The sequence below is a fragment of the Diorhabda sublineata genome, chromosome 4, assembly GCF_026230105.1.
Source record: "Diorhabda sublineata isolate icDioSubl1.1 chromosome 4, icDioSubl1.1, whole genome shotgun sequence".
NCBI classification, from domain to species: Eukaryota; Metazoa; Arthropoda; class Insecta; order Coleoptera; family Chrysomelidae; genus Diorhabda; species Diorhabda sublineata.
Genome location: NC_079477.1, coordinates 22,411,219 through 22,435,494, shown reverse-complemented (window position 1 = coordinate 22,435,494; position 24,276 = coordinate 22,411,219). Strand labels below are relative to the sequence as shown.

At 33.7% G+C, this 24,276-nt stretch overlaps 1 protein-coding gene across 2 annotated transcripts in view; it reads left to right on the top strand.

The window, feature by feature from the left end:
* LOC130442682 (low-density lipoprotein receptor-related protein 2) overlaps window positions 1-24,276 on the top strand; it is a 55,064-nt gene that overhangs the window by 9,182 nt on the left and 21,606 nt on the right. For both annotated transcript variants that reach the window (XM_056777001.1, XM_056777000.1), the window contains exons 2-10: window positions 13,233-13,361; window positions 14,084-14,215; window positions 16,727-16,972; window positions 17,032-17,286; window positions 18,392-20,665; window positions 20,736-21,209; window positions 22,122-22,315; window positions 22,431-22,691; window positions 22,751-22,937. In XM_056777001.1, coding sequence (XP_056632979.1) covers window positions 13,233-13,361; window positions 14,084-14,215; window positions 16,727-16,972; window positions 17,032-17,286; window positions 18,392-20,665; window positions 20,736-21,209; window positions 22,122-22,315; window positions 22,431-22,691; window positions 22,751-22,937 — 4,152 coding nt within the window. The remainder of the gene's footprint in view (window positions 1-13,232; window positions 13,362-14,083; window positions 14,216-16,726; window positions 16,973-17,031; window positions 17,287-18,391; window positions 20,666-20,735; window positions 21,210-22,121; window positions 22,316-22,430; window positions 22,692-22,750; window positions 22,938-24,276) is intronic.

Here is a 24,276-nt window from a genome sequence, read left to right as displayed (position 1 = left end):
CAAAACGTTAACAATGAATTGAACAAAATATAAACATAATAAACAAATTTATGGGTTTGTTTTGATGTTTAAAATTTCCGGGCCGGACTGATTATTAAGCAGAATTATTTGAAAACGATGAAATAATGTGCTCGGTACCATCGGGTACCGAATACCAAGACGCGTACTCATAACTGGTGATTCAATTAATTTTTTTTTATCATCAGTAAATAATTTTTCGTTTTTTAAGGTTAAGCGAATCTGTTTTATGCTTAACTCGATATAACCGGTTTAGGATATAATTTTTTCCTTCTCAAATATTAATAGCCTCTTCTAACGAAAATTTATGTTGAAAGCAAAGTTTAAAATTATTCCTTGAGTAAATATTTGCTCGCCATCTTTCAATTTTCCGATTCCATCACAGCATCTATTAAAAGTCTTAAGCAAACTAATTTTCTATTCCGATTTCGAAATTATTACGCTAAGGTCATAAAAGAGAATCTCCAGTACTTCCGAATGCAGAATTTATAAGAACAGGACCGGCTTCAGTAATAGTAACGTCCATTGGCCACTAGTATTCATTTTTGGGCTGTTTTTTTTTTAAATAATTTTATTTAGACGAAAGAAATATTGTTGAATTCAACTATTTTGCATCTTATATACGTTTTTTACTTCGTAAGCATGCCACTTATAGAACTAAATTCATTATAACGATCAGAAAATCTGTTTAGAAGATGTCTAGCACCCGGCGTAAGTACGGACCCGTTTCTAGTCTGACTACCGTATTCTCAAATTTCTATGATATCCCGCAAGTCCGTCATTCAATATTTATATTAAAAAAATACTTTTTCGTCTCGCTTTTCATTCAAATTCTCGTTTGGTTGTAAATTACTGAAGTTTTAATGGAAAAATAAACTCGTTGACGTTACTTCTAAATCGCTTCAACAATAATGGCGAATCATAAGATAGAAATATTGTTAAGAACTCGCCCGGGAAGCCGGTCCTGTTGTAATCTGTCAATGAAAAGATGAATGAACTTTAGTTTGAATCTTGCTAATTTTCCACCAGTTTCAGCATAACATAAAGCCATGTTTCCGAAAGAAAATTACATATTTCTTTAATAAATCATTTCTCAATAAAACTAGGCATAAAAATAAAACAAATAATTTAAAAAACCGCACAGAAATTTACCACAAAAGCATTTGTTTACCCCACAGCGGTCATTTTTAAATGGATTTTGACACTTCGTTAGATTGCTCAAAAAGTACAAAGCTTGGTTCACATTTTGTATTATATAGTTCCAAATTTTAAACGCTGGCAACTACGGACGAGTCCTCTATACCTTAGACACAATTTCAGGTTAAAACTAATAATCTGACCTTTCACGTTATTATTTTTTTCAAACAATTGAGATATTTCTTTTGTTGTAACGAGTTTTGAAATTTTTAACGACGTGGGAATGATGACAACAGTTCTGGGAACTGTTTATATTTTATTATTTATAAAGTGCGTTTTCAACATAATAAATAATGAAGTAAAAAGAAAATAAACGCTCTGTAGATTGTTTCAATAAAATCAAGGTGATATTTTTAAAGATAAAAGTGTTAAATTGTGATAAATTGGTAAAACAACGTCGTAAATCTGCACCGGAAAATTCCAATATTGAAATTAAACACGAAAATTCAAGGAAATGACAAATTGATTTCACATTTTTAATATACAAGGCTTGTGTGAGAAGTTTCCGACCTGACAAACAAACTAAACGTTGGTAAAAATCTCTCAACGCATCTTCAGTTTGAAATAGGAAATTTTTCAAGTAACCCTCGTATTTATTATCCATTAGAATCATTCCAGATATTTTTTATCTATTAATAAAATCGTTTCTCGTATCTCGCATCATATCATAACGGTGTTAGAAATTAAATAATTTTAGGAAACTTAACTTGAAAACGTCTAAAAGATACTTCCAGCGATACACCCTGTATAAAACTTTGAAGTTATATGTCTTTTTTGGTACTAGTTGTGACAGTAAAAGCGAGATTTCTCATTTTCAACAGTTGGTATTATTGAAGTTTACAAAGTAATAAAAGTTTAGTCTTATTTTATAGTTGTTTTTCGAAGTTTTCTTCTCCCAAAGTTTTTAATAAATTATTGCTAGTGTAAATGGGAGTTTACACAATTTTTCATCACATGTTATAACGTTTCGGAATAAATATTTTGGTTACGAAAAACTGTTATTTTCTAATTGGCACCCGCCACCTTTAAATTTGTTGTAAAAAACTATCAATAAACATTTGGACCGGATTATTAAATAAAGATGTAATCTGTCCAAACATTTTACCTAATTGACTAAATTCAACGTTGTATGTATATTTTTGAAATATAACTGTCCTATCTATTTACATTAACTAAAATATTTTCATATTCGTTTTATTAATTTGTAAAAATACCAACTGATTGAAATATCCCTAACTAAACTAATAACCCGAACATTATCGAATATTCACGAGTTGTCAAAAGAGAATAGAAATATTAATCTCATTATTTAGTAATTAATATAATTGAATACAATGGAAATCATTTCTGTTTATTCTAAAACAATTAAAATCGTTTTCAGTTTTTGTTAAAACATTTTTAAACCATAAAAGCATTGAAAACTCTTCAAATCATTAATAGCCGCCAAGGGATCGTACATAGTCGTGCAAGATCGTTTTGATGTTAGTGCTTTTATATGTTTTTCCCACAAAAGTAATTGTATGGTCTCAGATTTTCTACTAAATTGAATAAAACTGATTTTGAGTGAAATAAATCGATATTTTCGCGAACAAACCTTTACTCACATCATGTGGAAGTATTCGAACAGCATACTCTGCTTAAAATGGCGGTAACAAATCACTAGACAACACCAGTGTTGCCTGTTGTCAAGGTATAAATTGTGATAATTAGAAAAGCTTCAAAGTTACTATCTAAAAAAAGTTATAATAAGACACATTTTTAATTTTAATTGCCCGAAAAATGTATTATAAAAAATAAAGTTGCTTGAATTAGAAATTAAAGGTAACAGACAAAAATGGTCACTAAAACAGAGATAGAATCGTGCGTAGTCGTGTAAGATCGTTTTGACTTGATACTTTAGATGTTTTAGTAGGCAATTTCTCGACCAAAAACCACATCAGGAACGCACAGTGGATGTTAAAATAAAATTGCTGAGTTATGGTTTTCGAAGATGTTGCAACGCCGCGTGAATATAAAAAACAGTTTGTCAACCTAAATACGATTTAGCTCATAAAAGTTCGAATTTTAGATTAAAAACAGAAAAAATGAAATAATAATAGCTTTAAATCGAAATCAATATCCACAATACCGTTTTGACATTATAATGTCCTTGTTGAAGCGTTGCTCTGTGCCAGTTAACTGTATTTTCCTAGCATTTGTCATGCATAATAAACAATGAAACCGAATATATATAAAAATACGATCAATATATAGTGCTCACAGTTATATAATGATTATTGCGTTTTTCAAATTCATTCAGTAACAATAATATTAAGAAATTTCATAAGAAAATGAGTGTAAAGTTATAGTTATAGTGTAAAATGTAGGTAGATGATGTGGTCGTACTAACCAAGTCAGTAGATGACTTAAAAAAAGAAGAAACTAAGTCACCAGATTAAATAATAGACATATGACAAGCGAAAAATAATCAAATTATGTGAATAATATTTATTTAAGTGAAAATCGTCTATATATTTAGCATAAAATCGAATGAAGCCATTTAATTTTCAATCGGTTTGTGGTTATAATAGATTCCGTAATTAGAGTAAATTTAATATTGTGTTAGTGAAGCCATTATACCAATTCTAATTCTCAAACTACAATTCTGATTCTAATATAGATAAGTCGTATTATATCGAAATGGAAGTCACTATCTACAGCGCCCTCTAATCTAGACGTACACGACAGTCGAGAAAATTATTTTACTGAAATAACGTTTTGGTTACTTCAAACGTAATAACTCAAACACAAAATAGGAATAGTTAAATACATATTCATAAGAAATAAGATGTCAGCACTGAATTGAATTTTAAATATTTAGACAATGAAATAGAAATATAGATATAATCAGAAAGTATAAACTCGAATTAGTTGTAGACAAAAGCATTATTTATAAAAATTATTCAAATTTGGCAGCACTGTTAAATTAAACGGAAAGCTGGAGTTAGATACAAACATTAGTAGGATAATTAACTTATAGATGGCAGCATTTTTAATTAGACCGGAAAGTGTAAATTAAAAAATGGATACCATTCCGAAATTGCGATATAAATTCGTAGATGGCAGTACTGTTGAATTCAAAACAAAAATAAATACAAACAGTAATCACATTTTATTAGAAGCTGTCTTCCTTGCATTAAATAAATATTTTTTTTTTCGAACAAATATTCATCACATCACGTGGATTAAATCTGAAAACTGTTAAAAATGGCGATAACAGATTTCATTAGGTAACACCAGTGTTGCCATATGTCGATGTATAAATAATGTAGTTCGTATTTGTAAAATAGAGATTTTAAGATGGATTAAAACTGATTATTTATCTGACAAGCGTTGAGGTTACTGTTTTAATAAACGTTCTCGCAAGACTGATTGTTTTAATTGTCTAGACAGGTCGTGAAAATGTACGACAAAAGGTAAGGGCGCGAAAATTAGGAGTTTTAGTAGCAGCGAAGCTCGTGGCAACAGACATTATTTAAAATGTTGATAAATGACGTTTTAAAGTGAAAAAGTACACTGAAAAAAAATTATATTATCGAAACGAACTGTCATAAACTTGATTTCGTTATAAAAAATTATATTGTACAAAAATCGTATAGTTTTAGAAGTTCTTTGGGAACGTAAACAAAGAGCAGGGCCGGACTGGCTCGAACTACTAGGTTTTATGTATAGTAAATATAATTGCAATATTTTCAAACTTGTAGCGGGAAATTCGTTTCAATTGTGTTGTGTAATTGAATAAATAAAATACAAAATTAAGTTTTGAATGATCAAATTCCAAATAAATGAACATTCATTAGAATTTTAAATAACTGTAATGCGTGGTTTTTGTTTGTTTTTTTATTGTACACACATTTACATTCATTACTAAATAATTCCCCGACTTTTCTCTCGAAAATCTAAAACCCAAATCCAAGCCGTACGGTTTGTTACTTTTTTATAGCAGTTTGGACTTTGTATAAACCCCGCACTAATGTGGTAAAAGCGAGCAAAGGACTAAACATCGAGTTTGCTTGTTTATCTTCCTACGTATTAGCTAAAAACATTTTATCAGTGGTTAATGAGGCAAACTTTGTGTTAGAATGAATCTAACGACGTTTGTTCGTATCTTTTGGAAACATTGCGTGTATAATTTGAAATTTCTTTCCAGTCAGTGACTTCTTTTTACCTACAGCAACTGTTTTCCGTTTATAAATGTAGTTACCACCTCTAGTTTCGTTATATTTCGTTTTGAAATACTTTATAAATAGGATAATTATTTATTAAACTATCATATGTGTGTTAACCTTCTTATATATGCACATGGAGTCTCGAATATTCGAGGGTGATCGATCAAAATCGATCCGATATCACGTAACTTCGTGGTAAGCGTCTACTCATCTCTCGTTGACATTTGGACCAGTCTTAATTTAATTTAGGGTCAAAATTAGTTGTATCTAATATGTTACGAAAGCGATTCTGGTAGAAACCACAATAATTATCATCTAATAGAGGTGGGCCGTTACAATTTTTAATTATTTATATATTACCATTTTTATTTTACTCAATCACATATTTTATATCGATATAAAGCATGAATAATATATAAAAAAAATATAAAATTAAAACCTAACCTAACATTAATTAAAACTATTAACGTTAGAATAACCGAAACGGTTATTCCCATCTCTACGCTGCTTTGCGAGAGAAACAAAACGAAAGCCTTCCGGCGGTAGTTGGTACCGATGGGTACCGTGGCCACTGCGAACCGATGATGGATAAGACGTTAGAGGGGAAGGGAGAGAAGGTGCAACGGCAGGATATTCTCAATCAAATCTAATAGTGTTCGACCATTATGTTTCGCGCTTTAATGTCACACAAAAACACCTTGAGCTTTGTTTATTCTTCAGTCTAAATTAACTACTTTCAAAGTACAACTGATGATATACAAAATTGTGAAATAATTTTCACTCAATAGAGGGCGTAGTTGACATAGATTCCGTAGAAATGTCACTAACAGAACTATATTATATAGAAACTACAGCTTTTAAAAGGGGATTTTTTGAGATTTAAAAGAAATTTGATTCAAAATTAGTTGAAAAATCGAGTACACCGCTAATAGTTTATTAAAATTTTCCTCATTATTAACATTATTATAAATATATTTCGTATAAAATAAACCTACATTTGTATTGAGTCAAAACATGTTCATTATTCATAGAATCACGTACTACTCGCTAACAAAATGGCCGGCGGCATCTGAAATAAAAATTCGCTTAGAAAAACTTTCATTTTGCACGATTTTCCACGTTCTTTTGTAATACCATTAATATCAACAATACCATTATTTGAAATGTTAGAATGTAGGTTAGTCAAGTAGTAAAACGTGTACTTATTATAGTTTATGCTCAGCGCTCGCAAGAAATAAGTACAAACTGTTTGTGAAGGTCAAGGACAAGGAATCTTTAGCAGTGTCTATCTTTACGGTAACGGCAACTTAAGACGACATATATTTAGTAGTGGAATACAAATTAGATTAAAAATGTGGGATAACTGAATATTAATTTTAATACTGGCTAGATTGAGATATCAGATATAACTGGGGGGGGGTAAACTGCTAAATTTTATTATACCAAAGTTTTTGTTAGAGAAAATAACTGTACGTTGTACGGGTTGTGTGTTGATAAGAAATAAAAGGTAAATAGAGTAAAGAAAATTAATAATATGTAATATGTAATTTTTAGTTGGAATAATAAATTGTGAAGAAATAGTATCTTAATGTCACTGCGAAATGTTAAATTAACTTGAGCGTGTCTATAGGCGCGACATAAATATTACCGTTACGATATCTATGTCAATTACAAACTTTTTTTTTTATTTTTTTATCATTGACTATAATTTTTCAAGAATAGTATAGTGTAGGAGTGTATATGTACTATCCACGTTCTTTATTGTCCCATTTGTGGTCAAATTGAACCTCTTCCAGTTAGAAGATTGATTTAAAATTTAGTTTTGATCTTTGATTAAGTAATATGTGCGGATTGTATAGTTACTTACACCGCGTGTTTAGACCTACTACAAGGTAGCTCTGTATATCGTGGAATTACGAGGGCAGGTTTAAAATTAGTTAAACATCTGTCATATTCTCGAGAGTTTGCTCCCAGCGTGGTAAACGTTTTTTTTTTCGGATAATAATGTCATATAAATTGATGATTCGTATGTACGAGGATTGTTACAGAAGTTTTCAGATAGACAAATAAAAACAAATATTTATAATTGGATATGGACTATTGTTTTTCAAAATATGGCAATGTCGCTATATTCTTTATATACGAGGGTTTTGTGATAGACAACTAAAAACAATTATTTATAATTTTATGTGGTTGGATATTTTTTGACCGAGTTGAATATTGGAATATTAATGAGATCTGCGTAATTTATTACCTATATTACCATTAAATAATACATTATTTCTTCTCATTTGTGGGTTATTTTGTAGATTAAATGACATAGTTTGAGAATTTTCATCAACTAATTTCGTAACTGCTTCGTATGTACAGGGTGCGGCAGCATAACTTCCTTTTTTCAAAAGTTAATAAAACTTATTGTATGAATCAGAAAATTTTTATTCGTTTTTTATAATACAGGCACATACATAAAGTTTTGTTTTACTGAGTTTTGAAGATCAAATCAGTTAGGTGACGTCCCCCATTCTCCATATACTGAGTAAACCGATTTCTGGCGTTTGTCATGACTCTTGCCAGCATAGCAGGCGTTATGTTGGCAATTTCTTCCTGGATGTTCGTCTTCAAATCTTGTAGGGTCCTTGGACGGTTCACATACACACGGGATTTCAAAAAACCCCATAGGAAATAATCACAAGGGGTCAAATCGGGAGAGCGGGCTGGCCACTCCAAATCGCCCCTAATTGAGATAAGGCGCTCTGGGAAGTGTTCCCTCAAAACAGCCATCGATGTTCTTGAAGTGTGTGCCGTTGCTCCGTCTTGTTGGAACCAAGTGTCCCCTAAGTCCAACTCATCTAGCCGTGGGAAAAAAAATTCCTGTAACATGTTTACATACCGGTGCGAATTCACTGTCACTGTGACTTCATTTTCCTCAAAGAACCAGGGACCAATAATTCCACGTGAGTAAATTGCACACCACACTGTGACTTTAGGTGAATGCAAAGGCCGTTGATGCAATTGTCGAGGATTGGTATCAGCCCAGTAGCGCATGTTTTGTTTGTTTACGGATCCACACAAATGAAAATGGGCTTCATCACTAAAAAAAACAATAGCGTCCTCAGGAACGACTTCCAGAAAAACCTCACACGCGTTCCTCCGAGAATTGAAGTCACGTTCAGAAAGTTCCTGCACAATTGCCATCTTGTATGGATGAAAATGAAGATCATCATGAAGTATTGTCTGAACGTAGTGACCCACGTAACAATTGATTTCCGGTCCGGGACAGGGGCCAAGGGGGCTAAATTAAAGCGATTCCGAAAGGCGCGCTGGGTTGCGATCACAGAACATCCGCTCGAAAAGTAAACCTCAACGGAAAACGCACGCTCCTCACTGTTCCAACCCATGATGGCGACTGAACTGTGCCGGGACAAAACTTTATAGTCCCCCCTCTCGAACGAGACCACTAGCACTCCGTTACGACATCTACCGACTAAATGGCGAACTTTTTAAAAAAGGAAGTTATGCTGCCGCACCCTGTAGAACAAACTATGATTAAGAAGTTCGTTCGAGCTGTACATCTAAAGCTTGAGACTTATTTCATAAGCCGTGTTACAAATATCGTCGTCGTAAAATTATTCGGCTCAAAATGGAGGCATTACTCCCTGTAATCACGTGGTTATGGTAATTTTGATAACTTATAAGCTAGTATTCACATTATGTTTGTATTGACGTTAATTTTGGCATTTTGAAAAGTTGTTACAACAAAAAAATTTCGTTTTCTATGTCTTCAATGCAGTCATTAATTTATGACACATCAATGTGTAGGTTTACGAGGATGGTTCCAGGAGTACTTGGCCCAACAAAGAAAAAACAAAAATTTTGTAAAAAAATATCTCCTTTTAGGTCCATACACTTTTCCCAGCGATGTTTAATAAGTTAGATACATCACCTCTTCATTGTTGGAGAAATTTTGACCACCGAAACTTTTCTACAAGTCTGGGAACAGATAATAATTCCAAAGATCTAAATCATTATCAGTCTACGATCATTCGGTACTTCTTTGTGGATTTTCTTCAACATTTCTGGAGTCGTCACCTTATTTGGTTGAGATGCTGGTACTTGCCGGTCGTGTGGGTATTTTCCAAGCAGCTACCGTCATCTCTAGGTCAGACCTGGTACTTCTGGGACCATCTTGGGATTACAGGGACAAAGGCCTACGTACTTTTCAGAACAAATATCAAGTTTTATCTGTTAATTCTCAAGATTGATTCGTAAATTTCTAGTATGACGTTTTGGACTTCTGATTACAGTTTCCTGTATATTTACAATATTTTTTAGTGCCCTGACCGTGACTTATCTTCCATGGAACTGTCCTAGTACTACATATTGACTAAGTTCATTAACTGGCAACTTTTTACATCAAAAATTGAAGCACTACTAGGGTACTGAAGAACCCAACTTAAGAAGGTTCCTTTAGAACTTTGTAGGTGTTTATATGGATGGAGATTGTACCATCTTCATTTAATAAAGACTTTACGTACGCAGTACCACCACTATATGCTATTTTTGTTAAAAAACCATACACGCCATCTCGTTTTCGTGAATCATATTAAAATTATATACAAAATCTCAAAGCTTCATAACTAAGTACATTTATTATTTGCAACCTTGTATAAATTACCGCGAGAGTTTAATTTTCCACCTTGATTTTACCCACTTCAGAGTGGCGGCGACCGATGCCAAAGTATAACGGCGACGGTGATGTTAAATGAGAATATTGGTCTAGTTAAAAGGCACATGAATTATTCAAAATTTATTTTCAAATCAGAATTCATACAGTTTAATTAGAAATTAGTTTAATTATATTTCGTTTATTAATAAGTTTAATAATTACAAGCTTTTCATAACGAGATAATTACGGTTTTTATATCTCTCTCTTTCTCTCTACTTATCTCTATCTGTCTGCCTGTTACTTTTACTCTGTGCGCTTGTTTCTTTCTCTATATCTCTGTCTCTCTCCGTCTGTCTGTCACTTTTTCTCTGTCCGCTTGTTTCTTTCTCTATATCTCTGTCTCTCACTTATTTCTTTTTATTATGTCTCACTCTATGTTTCTTATTCTCTAATTCCATATCTGACTCTCTATTTCTATCCGTCTCTTTGTTTCTTTTTGTCTAATTTCATTTCTGCTTCTGTCCGTCACTTTCTTTGTTATTTTTTCTCTATGTCCGTCTATTTATATTCCCACCTCTTCTCTCTCTGTCTGTCTGTTTGTCACTTTTTCTCTGTCCGCTTGTTTCTTTCTTTATATCTCTGTCCCGCACTTGTTCCTTTATCTGCTTATTTTCTTTTCTTCTTTTCTTTTTCTGTTACTTTCTCTCTTTATCTCTCAGTTACTTTCTGTTTATGTCTCACTCTCAATTTCCCTTTTTCTCCAAATCCATTTCTACCTATTTCTTTTTATCTGTTTCTTTCATTATTACTTTCTCACTATGTCCGTCTCTTTATATCCCTCTTTCTCTTCCTCTGTCTGTCTCTGTATTTATTTTTTTGTCTGTCTCTGACTATCATTTTATCTCCCTATATCGCTCCCTCTTTATCTCTTTCTCTGTCTGCCTCTTTTTTCTATCTCTCTCTGTCCGTTTGTATTTTTCTTTCTCTCTTTCTTAATTATCTTCTCTCTTTGTTTCTTTCCACTTAAATTTTTTTTACCTCACTATGCCTGTATGTCTTTCTGTTTACATTTCTCTTTCTCTCTCTTTTTTCTTACAGTTCTTTCTGTCAAATCTTGTCGAAGGTTAACATCACACCGTATTTTTCTGATCGCTATATGTACTTATTGTAGAATATATTGAATTGAGACCCCCTGTATATATAGTAAATTGAAATAATTGTAAAAAATATCGTTCCAGTTCGAGCTAGCACTACATCATTTTAGACCCACTTTCCCCTACTTTCATCTTCCTTATTTCTTGCAGCGCCTCTACCGGATATTCAATATATCACTTCCTGTTTATTCACCCATCGTTGGACTGGCGTATTCAATGGTAAATGGTCAGTGACCTACTAAATCACAGAATTATTGTGGTAATGACATTGATGCCCACGATTTTTTTTCATATTTCATTTTTATTACTGAAAGGAATTTACAATATTTGCGATAAAACTTTCTATATTAGACGAGTTATTTTTTTGGATGACATATCTTGTTCTATAATAGTACGGGAGCTTCAGAGCTAAAATTGGTATTACTCGTACGAAGGACAGGGCCGGTTTTGTTTTTTCTAAAGTTATATGTTAATTATGAATTCAGAATTTTAAAGGATAATTATTAATCTATTGTTTGATTTTTCACCTGTAGGCATAAATAATAGAAAGTGTTGAAAAAAAAACAATAACATGGATATATTTAAGCTTCAAGTTCGTTTTATAGATGATATTCCGAAATGAGGGAAACTCGTAACGAATTGATTTATATACCAAAGCATGTCTGACAGGGCCGGATTAAGTTTTATAAGGCCCGGGGCAAAATATAATGACGGGGCTCTCTTAAGGAATTGGGAAACCCGGAAAAATTAAAAAAAAAATAATATCAATACGTTAGATTTGTGATATCAACACATTAAAAAATACGGAATGTTTTCCAAATGTTGGGGCTCGGGGCTATATCCCTCAAGCCACTAGCTTAATCCGTCCCTGATGTCAGATCTATATCCAGATGTTTTGTATTGATGTTTTAGAAAGAATATTATTCAATGGGGTATTTTAAATATAAAAATTTTCAAAAAATATTATCATACTCTACTTATTTGAAAAAAGACAAAAAATATAATAGAATTTTTAGAAACTTTTTTAAAAGAATTATCAATTATTATTATCCGGAAAATAAGTGATTTGACAACACTGGATGCAGGAGATTTGTAGGGGCGAAGGGGCGTTTAATTTGGTAACACTGGAAGCGGGTGACTTGTAGGGGCTATAGGTGCGATTTATCGAAAATAAGTGATTTCACTCACAATTTGGCGCTTGATATGGCAACGCTGGTTGCAGGTGACTTGTAGGAGCGATACGTGCGTTTAATTTGGTAACACTGGAAGCAGGTGACTTGTAAGGGCGATAGGTGCGATTTATCGAAAATAAGTGATTTCACTCACAATTTGGCGCTTGATATGGCAACGCTGGTTGCAGGTGACTTGTAGGGGCGATAGGTACGTTTAATTTAGCAACACTGGAAGCTGGTGACTTGTAGGGGCGATAGGTACGTTTAATTTGGCAATACTGGAAGCAGGTGACTTGTAGGGGCGATAGATGCGTTCAATTTCGAGAAACTGTGTGTTACCAGAGTTTACATTAGATTTTGGGGGTAAAATGAGGCAGAAACTTTATTTCCGCTATTATAATGGACATTTTATTATAAATTTTCGTAAAATTTTTGTTAACCCCATAGATATTTTACATCTTCTAAGTCTATCCCTGTTTTTTCCACTAACTTTACATTCACATTGTTTTTTTGTTTAATTTTGATATCCCTCTAAGTTAATCATTGTAATCCACCCATCGGGATCCAACCCCACGCGGAGTTCTCATCACCAACTTTGAACAGAAATTAATTCAGCCGTTTACTTCTAATTAGCGTTCGGAGTTTTAAAACTTGGGGGGCCAAAAGGAAGTAATCGCCGAAATAATCAAATTTACGACGTTGAAATTCAGTAAGACAAACAATTTTCGGTATACAATCGGTTTTAAGGGTGTCGAATGATGTAGAATCTCCATTCCATCGAATACGGACTAATCAAAATTTCTTTTTTATTTCACAGGTTCACCTTCCGGCGTTGTATGTCCTTCTGGTACATTCAAATGTCCCGAAGGAAAATGTATACCAACATTATGGGTTTGTAATTACCAAGCTGATTGCGAAAACGGAGCGGACGAAAGGCAATCATGTCGTAAGTAATTAATGGGAAAAACTAATAGAAAATTGACAAATAATGACAGTTCTTACTCTTATCAATCGAATAATTGACAAATAAATGTTATTTATACTAAAAAGGGATGTAAGTAACATCTATATTCGAAAACTGCGTTCTAATGCAGGAAATTGCTGCTGTGGGTTGGCCAGCGCGTAGTCCAGATCGAATCCTATCGAGCATTTATGAGATGAACTTAAGATGCTAGAAATCTTGCATCATGCACGAAATGGCACCTCAACAAACTTATCGTAGCCTTAGATTTTTTGCTAAAGACTTTTTACCGCTATCTTTCGAATTTTTTAACATTGTACGATTTCAAAATAAATTTTGAAGAAATTTTAAGAAGTAAATCAATCAAGATTAGGAAATTTCTTATGGCGAGAAAGCTTCATTGGAATCGACCCTGATATAGGAGCTGCTCCTCTGCAGAGCAGAGGTTAAGGTTTGCAGAAGACGCGGAAAAAAGTAAATCACCGGTGTATGCTGTTGAAGACAGTTTCCTCTTGGGTTTTGAGGCGTTTATTGGCGAACCAGAGATTGATGAGTTTTTTTTTGTTAGATACGAATTACGTAACGGGTTTTCTAGATCATTTAGACAACTTGTATTAGGGGTTATGTCAGTATTGACAGTTTTTTGATGAGGTATTCGTGTAAGGTGCTGGGAAACGTCAATATATGTATTTTTTGTTTATTTTCAGCTCCTCCGGAATGCGAAACCGGCCAGATAACGTGTCGACAGTACAGTTGGAACAGGACTTATTGTCTCCCCCCCCATTACCGATGCGATATGACTGTGGATTGTATCGATGGATCAGACGAAAACGAATGCAGTGAGTACATGATCCGATCCTAATTCGACTCAAATTTGGGCCTAAAATCAAATTTGATCACATGGTTTTCTCTTTTTTCAAGTTTTATTATTTATTTATTTGGTTCTATGAATTCGTATCGATTTATGCACATATCCAACCACCCTAACTGTTTTGAAGTTGAGCCGAGCGGAAAGACTATTAGTTGTCAGTGTTCATAGGGAGTATTTGGAGAAGAGCGGAACGTAGATACGAACTTTAAAATTGATTATCTTACGAGAAATTCGCTAAGACGGGAAAATTTGATTAAGGGTAGCTGATATTCAAGTAAATTTCCGTATGTAACAAAGGAAATGTACGTGTTTGAATCCACTGTATGGTTTTAATTATAATTTTACTATATATGGCAATACTGTAGGTTTTTGGTGAAATTTCTTATCGCTATCTTGTAATTTCACCATTTTGACAGGGTACCTATAGCAAAATACTTGTCAAAATTGCCAAGAAAGTCTTGGAAAGTTTAGAATTGCTCAGAAATTGAATACTCTTTCGAAATGTTTCAGGAAATTTCCAGGAAAATTATTCAGCATCCAAAACATTGGTGAAATGTGAAGAATATTGAAAGATATACTGAAAAACTCTGCAATTTCTCAATGTTTCTAAAAAAGTCTGAAAAGCTACTAATTTTTTGGAATTTTGCTTCCAAGACAAATCCAGGACATCATAAAACTTTCGAAAACTCTTTCAAATATATAGAAAGTTATACTAACATTTAGAAATTACTCTAACTTCGAAGAAAGTTACCGAATTTTTGTAAAATGACTCGAATGTTCCATAAAGATCAAGAAATTGCTGCAGCTTCCCACAAAGCACTCAGATTTTCGAAAATTTGATGAAATCTTATAGAAAGATCTAGAAAGTTATAAAAATTTGAAGAAACCGCTCGATTCGCTCCCAAAGTTACTAAAATATCGAAAATTTGATGAAATCTTATAGAAAGATCTAGAAAGTTATAAAAATTTGAAAAAACCGCCCGATTCGCTCATAAATTTACTAAAATATCGAAAAATTGCAATGAAATTTCTTCAATTTTCCAGAAAGTTACTAAAATTTTGAAAAATTCCTCGAATGTTCAATCTAGATCTAAAATGTTTTCGACATTTCAAATAATTGTTCGAATGTTCCAGAAAGTTATTGAAACTTCCAGAAATTGCTCTGATTTTTCAGAAAAATACCGAATTTTCGAAAAACTCCTCGAATGTTCCTGGAAAGTTCTGAGACTTTGAACAATGTTCCAGAATAATATAAAAATTTATAAAAACTGAAAGAAATTGCACAACTTTCGAAATATTACTCCTACTTTCTAGAAAAATTCATATTTTGTCTAATAGCTCGAATTTACCAAAAATATCCTAAAAGTTACAAAAATTAATCAAATTTTCGATATAGATCTAAAAATTTTTAGAAACATTTCATTCAAAGATACATTGGTTTAACCCTCGTATATCAATCAGCGCATAGCTACCATATTACATGGTATTACTACATAAAAACACTATTACTTTTCAATGAAATTTATTTTTAAATGCAAACACGTCTTTTTATCCTAAAATTTTGAAACTAAATTCAAAACTAATTTATGCGAATGCAAAATAGAAATTAAATCAGACGGATTGTGTTTATAGAGCCGTCTCATCACACGCTAGTTGAATTCAATCAATTTCAATTGATGAGTATTTTCGCTTCAACAGAATTGGAATACTACGAGAAAAGAAAAAAGATTAATTATTCAGATTATCAATCATTTTCCTCGCGTTAGTCATTTCAATTATAGTTTCCAATCTCTAATTAATTTAACTTAACATATATATATTCGATTTATTAAAACCTATGTAAGTTTAGGCATATTTATATAAAACCGGCAACATTGTTTATATTACGTCAATAAATAGATTTGTTTAATGAAATATAATTATAGTAGGCAACATACCACACATTTATTTACTCAGATTTAAAATATTTTCAACAAACAATAAATTGTGACCCTGTATATTTTAATAATTGTCTCTAAATTTACAAACCCCTAACAGGGATACAATCCCGTATTTGTATTTTCACTATTGGATAACCCTTAATACAGAACGGTATTATTCTGTTATCGAATCGAAACATTTATTGACAACATGGCGGCGCATCCGGTGGAAGATTGAATCTTAATGGAATTTCCAATTCTACGTTTCGCAAACACGTTATGATGTATTCGGTTTATTCAACCGTATCATTATTGAATAAAAAAATACAATAACGTGTATCGTAAGGATTTAAATATTGAAAAAAATTTTATAAATGTGACATTTATTAAAGAAATCTATTTAAAAATTAATTAATAATTATACTGACACATAGGTGGCGCAACGTACATCGATTAATTTTATTTGTATTGTTGGTTGCTTGCTTACTACAATTCCTTACTATACCGTTTGTCCCATTACGCATATTATATAATTGACTGACATTTTTTTGTATTTATAGCATATAGAACATGCCAAAACGACGATTTCCATTGCGGAACTCAAGCTTCGGATCCTTGCATTCCGAAAGAGAAAAAATGCGACGGTTACGTCGATTGCAGATCGGGAAAAGATGAAGAAGGATGTCCCGGAGTATCCTGTCGATTAGATCAGTTCAGATGTTCGAGAGGACATAGATGTATCGAAATGTCTCAAAAGTGCGATCACAAAGACGATTGCGGAGATAATTCCGATGAAATAGGATGCAGTAAGTCAACTACTCAATAATAATAAATTAACGATATTAAAAATTATTTTTTTTTTCAGATTTTCCGGTTTGTCATGGCGTTCAGTTCCGTTGCGCGAACGCTCTTTGTATACCGAGTCAGTTCCGGTGTGACGGTTACCAAGATTGTTCCGATGGATCGGACGAAGTTAATTGTACGGCCATTGCTTGTCCGGATAACAAATTCCTCTGCCCGAAAGGGGGTCCTGGGGGTACTCATAAGTGTATACAAAAAAATAAATTATGCGACGGGAAAAAGGACTGTGAAGATAACGCCGACGAAGAAGCCGCTTGTTGTAAGTCTTATAGCTTATGACGCCATCTTTGGATTATTTTTTTACCAACTTTGAGCCATCGGAAAAATTCGAAATTTTGTAAATTCGTTTAGAACCTACGACGGTATACTAATTCAATAAATTCATACTTTCTTTATCAGGATAGTATATATACGAGGGGGTATCCAAAAATAACAGGAATAATTTTTTAAATGCTATATATTTACAAAACGACAATATTCCCTTCAAAATACTCATCTTTAGAGATGGTTGCGAGCTCATGTCTCGTTCTTTTCTTGATGCTTTTAATGTTTTCAAATCGCCGTCATTTCATGCCTCTTTTCATGAGTGAAAACAAGAAAAAGTCACACGGAGCCAGATCAGGCGAGTAAGGTGCGTGAGGCAGTTATTTTTAACCAAAAACTGGCTAACAGTGATGGCTGAGTGTGCAAGTGCGTTGTTATAGTGGAAAAACCAATCACCTGTTTGTTGAACCGAGCTCTAAGATATTGCACTGATTTCAGACAGTTGATCAATTGTCTGTGCGCTCAAGCTCTCGAATTTCTGTCAACATTTTCATCGTTTCGAGCAGTTGATGAACTTCCATAGCGAGTTTAGTCATCAATCGACATTTTTTAATCGAGAAAACCACTCATACACTTGAGTTTTCTCTATAGTATCATCTTTTTAAGCAGTTTTCAACATTAAAACAGTTTCAGCGGCGTTTTTACCGAGTAGAAAACGAAATTTCACAGCGACACGTTGTTCACTTAAATTTATCATAATAAAAAAACGAAATAGCAGTGAAACAGCACTCGAAAAAGGGGTCACTAGTAACGAACAGAACGTTGTAGATCAACGGCCCGCGCGGCTCTGAACTAGCAACGAATTGCGCCCTAGCGGCAGAAATCAGTACTACAATAGCTCCATGGCAATGCTATTACGGTTATTTCGAAAAATAATAATATATTAATTTCATAAATTAATACTATTATCCTTGAAAGGTTAACGAATTCATTTTTTTAATAACTAAGCTTCTATTTCGATTTGAAAATACTTTGACGTTTTTTTTTTGTTATTTTTTTGTATCAAACATCGATTATTGATGATAATTTTCGTTTTTTAGCCAAATTATCATGTCCGATACTGGGTTGCGAATACAAATGTCAAGCGTCTCTAACTGGAGGATCGTGTTATTGTCCAGAAGGAAAAAAATTATCGCCGGACAACAGAACTTGTACGGATAGAAACGAATGTTTGGAATGGGGATACTGCGATCAATATTGTTCGAACAGCGACGGTGGTTACAGTTGTTCATGCGCCAACGGATATTCTATCAAAGAAAAAAATAGATGCGAAGCTAAAAATTCGTCATCTTTATTGTTATACTTCGCCCACGATAAAGCTGTATTCAGTATGTCGAAAACTGGTAGTAATCTCAAAGTAGTCGTTAATACGACCGGAGCTAGCGGTTTGGATTTTCATTACAACATGAACACCCTCTATTGGTCGGATATTAAAACAAAAAAAATACATTCCCAACAGATAATTAGTACTTCGGGATTTCCACCGCCGGATATCGAATTAGCATTACCAGGTACTTGGTTACCGATCGCCGTAGCCGTCGATTGGATAGGACACAAATTATACGTAGCCGATTCAGTTGGACAAAAGATCGATATATTCGAATTGCACGGTAGATGGCACGCGGTGGTATTAGGTTCGAATTTAACCAATCCGGCGGATATAGCTCTAGATCCTACAATAGGTTTGATGTTCGTAGCTGATAGTTCTCAAATATTAAGAACAAACATGGACGGTACTAAATCCGTTTCCATAGTATCGGAAGCGGCTTACAAAGCTTCCGGTATAGCTTTAGATATAATAACGAAACGAGTTTATTGGTGCGATTCTCTATTAGATTACATCGAAACCGTCGATTACGAAGGAGGTAAAAGATTTTTGGTACTACGAGGTCAACAAGTACCAAATCCTTCGCGTCTAACTTTATTCGAAAGTAAAGTTTATTGGACCGACAGTACTAAACAAGGAGTTATGTCTGTCGATAAATACGAAACCGGTAGTATACATTCGATTTATAGGATGAAGGATTTGAAAGATTTGAAGGGTATTAAAGCGTTTCACGGTCTAGTACAACCGGACGTACCGAATCCTTGCGGTCACAACAACGGCGGATGTCAACATATGTGCGTGGTAACTAAAACAGACGATAACGAATTAGGATACAGGTGCGCTTGTAATATCGGTTGGAAATTAACTAAAAACGAACGTAATTGCGATTTAATAACGGATTTTTTGATGTATTCCCAACAGAGATTCATCAAAGGTAAAGTTCTTGATCCGGTTATCGAAGGTTTTAGTGAAGCTATTCTTCCGGTGGTGTCGCGACGTGCTAGATTCGTCGGTTTAGATTACGACGCTAAAGATAATTTTATTTATTATTCGGACGTGTTACAAGACGTTATATATCGAGTACATCGTAACGGTACCGATAAAGAAATAGTACTAGCTTCGCAAAACGAAGGTGTCGAAGGTTTAGCTGTCGATTGGGCGGCTAAAAACTTGTATTACATCGATAGTAGGAAAGGTACTCTTAATGTTCTTTCAACTCGTAACGTAACTTACCGCAGAACGTTGATTAAAGATTTAAAAAGACCTCGCGCGATCGTCGTACATCCTAATAGAGGTTTCGTATTTTATTCCGAATGGGATCGACCGGCTAATATATCTCGAGTTTTATCCGATGGTACCGGTTTAATGATATTCAAGAATTTAACTTTGGGTTGGCCGAACGGTTTATCGATCGATTTCGATACCGATCGATTGTATTGGTGCGACGCTTTATTAGATCACGTACAACATTCGAATTTAGACGGTACCGATGTTAAAACTGTTAATTCGAGATTAATACGACATCCTTTCAGTATAGTAATTTACGATGATTATATGTACATTACCGATTGGAGATTGGACGCTATCATAAAATTACATAAATTAACCGGAGCCGATGAGGAGGTTTTGGTAAAAGAGCCGCAAACTAATAGATTGTACGGCGTTAAGATTTACAGCGAGAAAGAACAACCGATTTTAGATTCGCATCCGTGTTGGAACGATAACGGACAATGTCACAAATTGTGTTTTGCTCTACCGAGGGAAAATACTAATCGACTCATAGCTAAATGCGGTTGTCCGTACGGAGAAAAACTCGCCGACGACGGTAGAACTTGTCAAGCCGATCCTAATCACGAACCCCCGATGCAAGCTTGTCCAAACAGTTGGGATTTCACGTGTAGTAATCAAAGATGTATTCCGAAGTCTTGGGTATGTGACGGCGACGACGATTGTTTAGATAATAGTGACGAAAATCAAAATTGTACTAGTAAGTATGATAATTTATTATTATTATCTAACAATCACGATATACCTAACCTATATTCGTTTTATTGTAGAACCGACGTGCGGCGCGAACGAATTTCAATGTAAATCCGGTAGATGTATCCCGATGACGTTCAAATGCGACGCCGAAAACGATTGCGGCGATTTCAGCGACGAAACTGGTTGCGTAAACGTAACGTGTTCCAGTACTCAATTCCATTGCGATAACGGTCGATGTATACCGAACAGTTGGAAATGCGATTCCGAAAACGATTGCGGTGACGGTTCCGACGAAGGGGATTCGTGCGCAGAAAAAACGTGCGCCTACTATCAATTTACTTGTCCGAGAAACGGTCATTGCATACCGCAGAATTGGGTGTGCGACGGAGACGACGATTGTTTCGATAAAGAAGACGAAAAGGATTGTCCGCCAATCACTTGTCAAAGTAATCAATTCAAATGCAACGATTTGAAACAATGTATACAAGAAAGTTATAAATGTGACGGTATTCCTGATTGCAATGATGGTAGCGACGAAGTGGGATGTCGTAAGTTTATTTTACTTTATTTATTTTTGTCCGGAAAAAGGACTAAATTTCTTTATATATGTTTTGTGGCGACTGACAGCCGACTGACATCGAATTATACGTCATACTTTTCTTTTTGAATCGTCTTCGTCTATAACTTGATACTTCAGAATCAGATTATGTACTGAGAAGTCGTAATACCTCCTTAACCGATTTCTTAGCAACTGATAGCCGACTGACATCGAATTATACGTCATACCTTTCTTTATGAATCGTCTTCTTCTATAACTTGATAGTTAAGAGTCAAATCATGTACTGAGAAGGCGTAATAACTCCTTAACCGATTTCTTACAAACTGACAGCCGACTGATATCGAATTATACGTCATAACTTTCTTTATGAATCGTCTTCGTCTATAACTTCATAGTTAAGAATCAAATCATGTACTGAGAAGTCGTAATAACTCTTTAACCGATTTCTTAGCAACTGACAGCCGACTGGCATCGAATTTTACGTCATACCTTTCTTTATGAATCGTCTTCGTCTATAACTTCATAGTTAAGAATCAAATCATGTACTGAGAAGTCGTAATAACTCCTTAACCGATTTCTTACGAACTGACAGCCGACTGACATCGAATTATACGTCATACCTTTCTTTATGAACACATATTTTCAATCCTCGACAAAAGTAACTAGAGTTTGAGCAATAAAAAGTGGAATGGAGTGAATTTTGCTCCATCTATCTATCTTCTTCGTATAATTCCGATTAATATAGTGGACATTACATACAGAGCCATCTATGTGTACCTGAGCTCAAACTACGAGCAGACTTCTCAGATATAAGACATCTACAATGTCCGGCGAGCAAACGAACTATTTTTTTTTTGTCGAAAAAGTGTATTAATACGTATTTTTTTTTCTCGAATTTCAGCGTCTATAGCGCCCCATCAGTGTAATCCGGAAAAACAATTCCAGTGCATCAAATCCGGTATTTGTATACCGAAAGCTTGGCATTGCGACGGTACTCCAGATTGCGACGACAGATCGGACGAACCGGATAATTGTGGAAATATAAACTGTCCCAACAATTTCTATAAATGTAACAGCACTCAATGTATCTTCAAGGTAAGACATTAAACAAGGCAGTTTAATAATTATCGATAACGGTGCTTCGAGCTTTATAACCGCATCGAAGGACCAAACAATTAAAATGTTGTATGTTCGATTTATTTGTCTTTAGGCGTACATATGCGACGGAAAAAAAGATTGCGAAGACGGTTCGGACGAAAGTCACATACACGCTTGTGTTAAACCGCCATTCAGATGTCCCTACGGTCAATGGTTGTGTCCGGATGTCGCCGAACGTTGCGTTAACTTAACTAACGTATGCGATGGTAAACCGGATTGTCCAAACGGAGCCGACGAAGGTCCAGATTGTCTTTTCGAAGAATGTAAACACCAAGGAGGACTATGTTCCAATAGTTGTAAACAAACTCCAAAAGTAAGGATCTGAATTTCCTTTTTTTAAATATTTGTTCAATAATTTACGTTTATTTTTAGGGACCGTTATGTTTGTGCCCCCTAGGAGAAACTCTGTCCAAAGACGGTATGAACTGTGAAGATTTGAACGAGTGCGATCCACCGGGAATTTGTTCTCAGTCGTGTACTAATACTAAAGGATCTTATTTCTGTTCCTGTACGGGTGGATACCAGTTAGAACCGGATAAACATACATGCAAGGCTCTCAGTAAGAATTTGATCATATTTTTAGATAATTTAGTTAAAATATGCAGATTTAGTCACACGATTTGCATCCTTAGACAATAGATGGTAATTCACAAGGAAATGTCACGTGAATATGTACTTTTACGAGTTTTTTTATATATAATATAAAACATAACCTCACTTATAGGTATGGAAACACGACATCATGCAAAAAAACAAAGTGTTGGTTAAAAAAAATATATTTTAGGATGTTTTTAGTCATTTTTAATTTTTCGTTTATATTTTACGTAAAGGATAATGTACAAGTCTCATTCAACTATAGGTAAATGGTAGTTTAATACCAATTTACTAAAAAACTTGCCATAACGTCTAAATTAAGTGTCTAAAAGACCGATGAGCTCCCAGAAAAACAAAGGAAACATGTCATTTATATATTTTTCTTCAAAACATCCAAAAGAAATTATCAACTAAAGAAGCAATTTATTATAGTTCGTAGAAACAATAATACACTCAACTCGATAAAAAGTTTTATTTCATTTAACCAATTGATTCACCTTTTGTTTTAAATTTATAACTTTCTTTCGTATAACCATGTATAAATATGTGATATAAACAATGGTGAACTTGGCAACAATGTTAAATACGACTTTATTATATTTGGGTAGTTTTAAAAGAATTACAAAATTCATCTAAAAACTAAACATATAAAACTGTGATTCAGAAGTAAGCATTTATCATAATTATTATTTTAATGAGATTTTATTGTTTAGTGTATTGAGGATTACGTATTTAAATATAACAAATCTAATACTTTACTATACTTTAATACGAATAAATATCCAATATTCAATAACGAATTAAATAATCATATTTAACACTAAAACAAATACACTTATCACTATATTACACAAATACTTTATCACTGCTTCTTTTCGTTTTGTAGTAATATTAAGTTGTTCACGTCACTAAGTTTTTGTTTTTACATAAAATTTGTTGGGGAAAAATCACTTGTACTGCTTACGTTTTAACCGCCAACCAAATTTCAAACAGCTACAGTCATGAAATATAAATCAACTAGGAACGTTGCCAATTTTCTAGTTAACATTAGTTTGACTAAAAAAATTATTCAAATTTGCAAGTATCATTGTATATTACCAAAAAACTGTATCCAAAATGTGGAAATATTCATATTATATGTGTATTAATACATAACATTAAATTTTACTCTATATAAATTTTGAAATGTTGACGATAATTCACCCCATCCCACCCTTAATACTGATTAAAGATAATTTAAACGTTCTATAATTTAACAAAACACGATTTGGTGAACCTCTTATACTGAAAGAAATTTTTACCAA